Below are 9,207 nucleotides of genomic sequence, written 5' to 3'. Positions count from 1 at the left end.
AGCATACAATAAACATATTAAGAGGAAATAAAGATAAGGCAAAGTACTAGAAGACTTACAATAAAAGATATGACAAAGATAGTTTTAAAAAGTCCTATAGCATAAAAATGTGTACAATATAGCTGCTTCGGAAAATAAAAAAGCAGCACAGTTTTGTGCAGGATGTGCAAAGATATCAATCAGAGGATGTTCAGAGTCTACTGGTGCATACTAAAATGCACTGTGTAGAGCAGACATTGAGGCTTTGGGGGCAGTTGTTCTGCTTCGCCTGTACTGTCCTGTATTTGTAATTGAAATGACTGTGTGGAGTTGTAAATTGGATTGATGCTGGGATCATCATTTAATTAGCATTATGCACTTATGCAAACGTTTGAAGCATCAGTGCTCAGAAGGTGCGTCCTCCCCACCCTTACATCAGCTTCACACTCTGTGTCTCTGCCTGGCTGTCCCTGGCCTCAAATAGTTTCCTTATGTCAGCTGTTCTACATTGTGTCTCCAAAATGTCACACTGTTGCGGCCTACATAAACTGAAAGCACCCTTATAAAGTTTGCTTGTGACCTGGGTAAGGATTTTGCCCCTTTGTCGACTTTGCCCATAATGCACAACAAAAACCATAACAGTTAAAGTTGGAAGTGAAATGCAGAAAGTAGGCAGACTGTATCCAAAGTAAACTACCACATCCTGCAACTCCCCCCGTCTGGTTTCAATGAAAGAGCCACTTCACACATTCCTGGCGGGGGTGTGAACTGAACTGTCCTGTGAATGGCCTGTCTTTGAGCTCTTTTCCCAAACAGTGGGATTCCTGACAGAAGTAAGAAGTGGACAGTCAAACAAAAAGCTGAAACTTGTTGTGAAGCCCCATGAGCCAGGGGAAACTACAGATTCAAATGATAATTCTTTGTCGTTCAATAATACGAGCAACCCCTTTAACATAGTCACATTAGCATTTCAGAATCCGCTGTATTGGCCAAATAAGTGTGTGTACAAACAAGAATTTTAACTCCAGTTTTTGTTACTCTTAAAAATATAAAATATGTGTAATATGCTAAGTATATAAAGTGTGTAAATATATAAAAATATGTACATTATGTTATGTACAAAACAATATTAAATATATATTCAAGGGTGGTGATGGTAAGCATAAATTAGGATACTGATGCCTATTGCACAGTTGAATAATTGCACAGAGTATTGCTGCAATTAATGCACTAATTACTGTACAGTTAAGACCGTGTTACAAAGAATTATTTTACCTTTAAGTCCCTGTTGCACAGTTAAAATATAATACAATAAATTAATAAAAGACAACATCACAAGATGATTGATTTTATTTTATTATAAAAAATATTGTTTTGAGGAACATTAAACTAAAGAACAGTGAATAGCACTATTTGAATCTGTATCAGAAATACTAGTAAAGGTTGTTTGTGTGTAACCTATTTTACATGAGAAAACAGTTGTGTAGATTTACCATGAACTTCCTTAGCAATATAAATCTCATTTTGATTTTTGAAAGTACACAGTCCATGACCTCTAATATTCCTGCGTAAAATGTAGTGTGGCCTCATATTCAACTTGATACTTATAGAGCATCTTTGATATAACTTAGTTCTTGGATTTTATGAGCCAAGTAGTTAAGTCTGGAGAGAATATTGTCATCCATGTTTCTCTCTCTTCCATTTTTTTTAAATTCTTTATCAAACAATCACATATGAAACACATATAAGTGATACGCATCAATCACAATAAAACAAGCACACAGAAACAGAAATGCCAGGGGACCATACCCAGATACAAATACAAAGCCAGAAGAAAATATTCATTCTTTTGTCTCATTAGAAGCTTGCATGTTTTGTTGGCCTTAGTACTTTGCTGGCAGTCTCCTTATTCTCTCTCCCAGAATCATTGGCTACAATCTCTATTGGATATAACATATATGGAGATGTCAGTAGCAAAAGTGCATAATGCCAAACATTCAACCACTGGTGCCTGAACTTCCCTTAACTGACAAAGTGAAAGATTTTCTGTGCACATCCACTGATTCATAGACTTTTTACCCTATTTAATGCTATTTCTTCATTTTTTTCTCTTCTATTTTCCATTATTATTATTTTCATTTATGTAATCTATTTCTTATTATCTATTTATTTATTTATTTTTCCTCTTAATTTATTTTCTTCTTCAGTTGATCCACTAAGGCCATACTAATATGGACTGGTTGCCTCCAGGGGTGGGGGTAATTGTTGTGTGTTATTGTGTTTGTTGCCTACGTTAAAACAATAAAAAAGTTGATAACAAAAAAACTACAGTATATTATTTTTTTTATTCACAAATGCAGATGCACATGCAGATGCATGTATATTATTGTTTTTTTTATGTCTCTCTTTTTAGAAGGTTTATCGGTTTTTGTTTGCTTCTCCCTCTCTTTTTAGAAGGTTTATCGGTTTTTGTTTGCTTCTCCATTTACAGTGTCCCGTTTTACAGTCTGTCGTATTTTATTGTATATTGTAAATGAGTAAAATGAAATAAAATAAAAAAGAAATTAAAAAAAAAATGTCCCTGTTGTGTTGCATCCTTTCCCCTCCGTGTTTCACATCGGACCGAAATACCAGAGGGACCACGTCGGCTGCGCGTTGACATCACCAACATCTTGGAATCTCATCGCCCATTGGTCGAAGCTTTAAAGGGACAACACCAGCTTCGCTCTGATTGGTTAGCGCCTTTTGTGCACGGATTTCAAATAGTGGCAGCAACTGGCGGACATTCAGTGGAGGAGCATTTAATGTGAGTAGAGCAGGAGTCAGCCGAGAGTCAGCTCAGCGGAGAAAAGGAGGGAAGCAAGAGTCTGCTTTGGATAACGAAATTAACGGACTCTAAGGTAAGAAGCCTCACTTAATAACTTACAGCCTTGCTAATGCTAATGCTAATTTACAAGTATTGCGATGTTTTAGCTAGCAGGAGTACTAACGTTATGTTAATTTAGCTGGGTTAGATAGTGGGTTAGATAGTAGGTCAGTGGGCTTGGGGGTTTAATGTTAACTACCTCAACAATACCAACCAAAACTATGCTGCATTTCAGAGTATATTTAAGACGTATTTAGTCGTTTGGTTTCTGTTTGTCAGGTGAATTGCATAAGAATGAACTATGTAAATTAGCTAGCCTCTTAGTTACAAGCTACTTCACACACACCCACTGTAACGTTAAGCGCGTAAATTCAGGTTAGTGATGTTAGTTTAGGTCATTTAATACGTTACATGTATCCCCTAATGTGCAACAGATCACATCCCCATAGGTATATTATAAAATCACCCACTAATTTAACATATGCGTTTTGAGACTGCAAACCAAAGTCCCGAGCATTTGCACGTCACTGCTGCGTTTCCGCCAAATCTAGATACGTCGCGCCAAAATAAATATGCAAAATGTTTGGCACAGGAGATTCCAACTATATTTAGAGTTTATATTAACAGCTTAATAGCAATTTAGTCATGTGTCATTTCTGTCTTTCATGTCAGGAAACGTAGTTATCATACATTAGTGGGGACGTTAGCTAACTTGGCTTGCATGTGAGAAGCTATGCTGCATGGCAGGATTTGCAGTGACGAGTTTAAAATCTTACAGTCTCCTGATTTCTTTTCTTTATCCAGAATTCAACACACGGCACAGTTTGTATGTTTCCCTGTGAGAAAGCCATCATGAAATGCCCTCGTTACGAGGCTACCAAGGCCAGCAACATGGAGAAAGGCTATGCCGCTGCTGCTGCTGCAGAGTCCAGGGTGCATCACCTCAAAGCCTCCCCAGTGAAGGAGCCCATCCCCATCAAACCTCAGTGTCCACCTGCAGAGGTGACCACAGTGTTGTTCTCTCTCAACAACAACACCAAAACAGTCCATGGCAAGGAAAACAACACCCGCAGGGAGCATGACAGGACTCTAGATGAAAGGTTTGAGGACAGTGGTTATCTGTCTCTGCACAATAGTCAGATTGATGATCATCATGTGGATGAAGACGATGACCACATCCAGGAAAAGCCCACAGCAACCCTACTGCCATCTGCGGCTGCCACAGATCAAGAAAGGACATTATCACCTAGGAAGTCCCCCTCTAAATGTCAAGGGAGGTTACGCTCTAGCAATGCAGTGTCTGTGGTGGCAGCCTCTACCCCTGTGCATCATCACAAGACGAGAACAGCAGCATACTCGCTGTCATCCACCCCGTCCGACCATCACAGCGACCCCAACCTGCCTATACTGAAATTCCAGCAGGCTGTGTGTGATGAGCTTGCCAAGAGCTACCAGAAGAATAAGAGGTAGGATTACATTCTCATATTGTGACTTTAAAGCTGACAATAAAGGCTTTACTTACTGCTGTTGTAAAATTGTTGCACACATACACACAATAATTGTACACACAAGAAGGTACCAGTTCTCAGTCAGTCTCTGGCCTGCAGGATATCTCACCAATATCAGAATTGTAAAAGGGAGTGGGAATTAGTCTTTCAGACTTTTCCACCATCGTCTGATATTCAGTGAAACCATATTAAGGGTCACGACAGAAAACTTAACCATAAACCTCTCCTGTTCTGCTTGTAAAATGTTAACAAATCCTACTAGATTCAACACTGGCAGAAATTTGGGGGTTTCATTTCACCTAGAAACTCTCAGGGTGTGTAACTCAAGTTTGGTTTCTTGTTTCAGTTGCAAGTGACAAATTAAGACTTGTGTGACCATGAAATGACCACCAAATAAATGGTTAACAATTGATTTCCTGTGTCTCAGGTATGACTGGAGCATCGTTACAAAGTTAGCAGAGGATCATCTCTTGGATCGGGTGATCGGAGGTCAGATGGGCCTGGAGTACGTTGACATGTTCTCTAGTCTTCTGTCCAGGAACATGAGAAACATCCTGACCAACATCCTGGCCCTGCTGGGAGACATGGACCTCATCAGGTAAATTACAAATGCTTCATTATGTGGAAAGAGAGTTCACAGGGGGTGATCATTGGCAACTTTGATTCTGTTTCAAGGGCATTTAAGGCGGCTAGTTGTGTTTTTATCAGTCTAACGAAACCAATAAGCAACAGCTCTGACATAAAAACTAAAACTATATATGGAAGTTAAAGTTTACAGAGAACTTTAGTAAAGGTACTTGTCTGAAATTGTCTGTAATTCTACTTTCTCTTCTTAGTTACTACATTTTTCTCATCTATATTCATCATGTATTCACTTTCTCGCCTCACAGCTGTAAGAAAGTGAGCAAGACATGGAGGAAGATCATCTGTGAGGACACAGCAGCTCTGAGCAGGTGTCAAAGAGCTGAGCAGACACTCAGGGTGAGGAAACACATACAAACCCAAACTCACTCAAAACAAACACAAGCTGAGTTGTGGAAGTACCTGATATGCAGGCTTACATATTTTCTTCATGTTCTAATATGTGTTGCCTTATTATTTTAGGAGTCGAGGAGCTCTCTGAGACAAAGGAGCTGTGGTCTGACACGAGATGTAGCTGTGTCCAGAGTGGTGCTGTCCTGCATGCAGACCCTGGCCACCTCAAGCACTCCTTCGTCTTCCTCTTCCTCTTCCTCGTCCACCCCGGGCTGCAGGGTCAACAGACGGACAACTCCCGCTCAAAAGAGCAGCACACGGAACACTCAGTGCACACGCTTCAATGAATACATGCAGGTGAGCGTTTGTGTATAAAGTATTTTAGTTATTGACTATTTAACCATTTAATGCTGGTGGGAAAGGTGAAAAATACAGCAAAAACAGTCCATTACAATTTCCCAAAGCTAAAGGTGATGTCAGCAAACGACTTGTTCTGTCCAGAAGTTTACTGGATTAAGAACAAGAAAAAGCAGCATATTTTCACGTTTGATAGCACAGAACTATTTATTTTTTGAGCAATAGTTAATGAAGAATGACTCTTAACAGGATACTTAACCTGCAAAGCGACTACTCGTATATCAGTTACTCACTGCATGTTGCAGTTACAAACTTTGTTTTGTTTGCGTGCCTCTATGGTGAACAAAGAACCGCAAAAAGGCAAACAGTCTGGATGAATCAAAGTCATTGGGGACCAGATTTAACAGCAAAAATATACCAAAATATTAATTTACAAACTCTCACACAATTCGTGCAGTGTAACCCAAGCTTGATTTATCCAGTTGTATACTCAGTACTTCCCAAACAGGTGCACTTTTACTAACACGTTACAACATAAAACACTTCCGCCTACAAGTAATGTGTCCTGAATGTGCCTAGAATCTGGCTTGAGCAGTGTCCAAACAGGGTGTCTGCAGATCCTTAGTCATTTTACTTCATATCTGCACTTACCTTTTTGCAAAATCTAGATCAACTTAACTCACGCTAATAATCATTTTCCTACGTAACACTTAGCTCTGCACAAGGCCACATATATACTACTTGCCTGCGATGTTTAAGTAACATGATTTGTTCAAAAAGCAGTCCGAGATTTGGTTAAAATGTGTCTTGAAAGGGTCTTAAAAGGCATTAAATTTAACTGTCTATTCCTGTAGACACCCTGTCAAATGCGTGCGCGTGCCATGGCACACTACTCAGCCACACTGCTTGTGCTGCTACGAGTTTTGAACAGTAATGTTTTAGCAAAAATACATGTGTTTGGGAAGTACTGAGGGTACAACTGGATAAGTAAGACTTACATTATACTGCAGATGTTGTGTTAGGGCTCATTTATGCTCAACGTTAAATACGGATCTGGATACGGACGGAGCCTTCTGTCCGTGCTCCGCGTTCATTTTTTCCGTATTTCTTCACGTTTCCATAAAGCTTACGGATACGGGCCAAACGGAGCAGTACCACCTGGAACCGTGGGGGCAGTGTTGCTGTCACTACCCGATACGTAGCTCTAGTGAGACACGAAGAAGAAATAACAATTCAATTTCTCTCATCGGCAGTACTAGAGAAAAGAATTCTCCGTCCTCCAGTCGCGATGTATTTAACGGCCTCACCGACCACCGCCTCCTACAACGCTGCCTCTGTTTTTGTCTTTTATGCAAGAGGTACATTATCAATATCTCCTCCACAGTCGCCATGTTTGTTTTTGAGTTTGTTGTTGTCATAAACTTTTGACGCTGGGCTGCCTCCTGGTGGATATATTGGTTAACATCCATGCCAACGTAAAGGGCGCATGGAAGTATGTGGGCAGTGACGGTAACATCGTTTGAAACGGGCGTATACATTTTCGTACGTAAAGGGAGCATAAATGAGCCCTTAGAGTTTGAAAACAGATGTTTCAATATAGTTTTGTTGTTAAATGTGGGCTCCTTTACTTACATTCATTAAGAATGTTCGCCTTTGTTTTTTGGATTCGCCCTTTACTTTGGTAGCTTGTTTTAAAAAGTATTCTTCGAATTCAGGGTACAACATGGATAATAACTTCTTTACAAATGATCATTTTGCAGTTGAAGTATTCCTTTTGAAATTGCTGACCGATTGTTGCAGCATGACGGTATATAAGAGGTGTCACACTGCTAACAGAAGCTGTTGCGCATCATTACTCATACTAGGGCTGGGCAATATAAAGCTATTATATCGTTTACGAGATATGTGACTGTGTCACCTTAGATTTCGGGTATCATTTTAAATGCTGCATTACAGTAGTACCAGACTTTTCTATTTGTTTGAGAGGATCAGAAATATTGTCATGTTCGAATTTGTCTCCCAGTCCGAGCATTGATAAAACACTTTTGAGGAGATTTCAAAACACAGAGATATATATTGTGATCAAGATATAGCCCAAAACTATCGTGATATAACTTTCAGGACATATCGCCCAGCCCTGACTCATACATACAATGATGAGGACGTCAGGTTCACCCAATGAAAAATGAATTACTGTGATGTATGTTTCATCCTTCTGACTCCAGCTCTAACAAACCTGCATGTGTTCTGCTCTTCCATCCAGGCCGCCAGCTGTCTGAAGCAGCACGAGTCTCTGCGTCCCTGCAAGCGCTGCGGCTCGCCAGCAAAACATTTGGCCGAGGTTCAGAGGGCCACGTGCACGCGCCCCAGCTGTCTGTTTGACTTCTGCACCCACTGCCAGGAGGCTTTCCACGGCTCGACCCCCTGCAGAGTGCTGCAGCCCCGTCCTCATTTCGCCACCCCCAGGACGACCCCGATTATACCAGGTAGCGCTCGCAGCAAGAGGAACATCAGGCGCCTGTGATGGAGCTTTGTTGAGGTTTTATCCACTGACTGTTTTAACTGGGTGGGTCACGTCTCTCTGGACTCTCAGCCGCTGGCTCCCTCAAGAGCTCGGACAGCGGGGAATGTTTTTACTCTGGTTCGGGCTGGAGTGGTTTCTGTATGTTGTATGCTGTTTGACACATGCAGAACTCTCGACTGAATCAACTTACTGAAGCACTTGTTACAACACTGCTGGGACAATCAACCAGGAAGTGTCATCTGGCTGAAACTGTTGTCGTCTGTGAGCGACAAACACATTTGATGCCAAAAAAGAAAAGAAATGCAGACTGATTTGCTTTAAATTGTACAGTTTTATTATGTTTTAAAATGAAATGGATGTAAATATATTGTATTGTCATTTTTAAATAGTTTTCTAAGTGTTTTAAATAAATGTTGATTCTCAAGAGGTCTTTAAATGTTGATATTTACTGTATTTGTACATCCTGTGAATAGACGTTTCATAAAACTTATCCTGTGTTTTGTGGTTCTTTGATGCCAGATTTATCTCAGAGCTGACTGCAGACTCCACAAAGACGTGTAAATGCCAACAATTTTTAACTTGGATAAAATATTTCAGAATGTCCTATTTTAAAGTCGATATGAAAGTAAAGAATTTGCTGCCTCAAGTGCTCTCGGACATCAGGGAGTCACTTTAAGAAACAAGGAGCAGCTTGTTCTTTAGTATATGAAGTAATTTGTTATTTCACCATTTCAACTTCAAGGGAAACATTTTTCTTATGCCAACTCTAACACTGGAAATGCAGTGATTAGAATTTGAAATGCATTCATTTCTTTTGCACACTGCTATTATAAAGAAAACTAGTCCATACCCATTGGTAGCTTTGTCACCTTCTACCTATGCCAATCCTCAATGCCTATGTGCAGTTTCACACAGATTGACCACGTCAGTGAGTAGAAAAACGTGGGTCAGACAGAATGACTGACTGACAGAATGACACACTGACAGTTTCCGTGATT

The 9,207-nt window shown here is 40.2% G+C and overlaps 1 protein-coding gene across 1 annotated transcript; it reads left to right on the top strand.

The window, feature by feature from the left end:
- The first annotated feature begins 2,766 nt into the window (after nucleotides 1–2,766).
- fbxo5 (F-box protein 5) lies at nucleotides 2,767–8,690 on the top strand. Its single transcript, XM_050070909.1, has 6 exons — nucleotides 2,767–2,879; nucleotides 3,650–4,311; nucleotides 4,781–4,951; nucleotides 5,244–5,334; nucleotides 5,458–5,685; nucleotides 7,949–8,690. The coding sequence occupies exons 2-6, from the start codon at nucleotides 3,674–3,676 to the stop codon at nucleotides 8,207–8,209; spliced, it is 1,389 nt and encodes a 462-aa protein (XP_049926866.1). The 5' UTR covers nucleotides 2,767–2,879; nucleotides 3,650–3,673; the 3' UTR covers nucleotides 8,210–8,690.
- The last annotated feature ends 517 nt before the right edge of the window (nucleotides 8,691–9,207 follow it).

This window comes from Epinephelus moara, chromosome 19 (genome assembly GCF_006386435.1).
Source record: "Epinephelus moara isolate mb chromosome 19, YSFRI_EMoa_1.0, whole genome shotgun sequence".
Classification (NCBI taxonomy): Eukaryota; Metazoa; Chordata; class Actinopteri; order Perciformes; family Serranidae; genus Epinephelus; species Epinephelus moara.
Note: the sequence above shows the minus strand (reverse complement) of the source record. Positions and strands in the feature narration are given on the sequence as shown.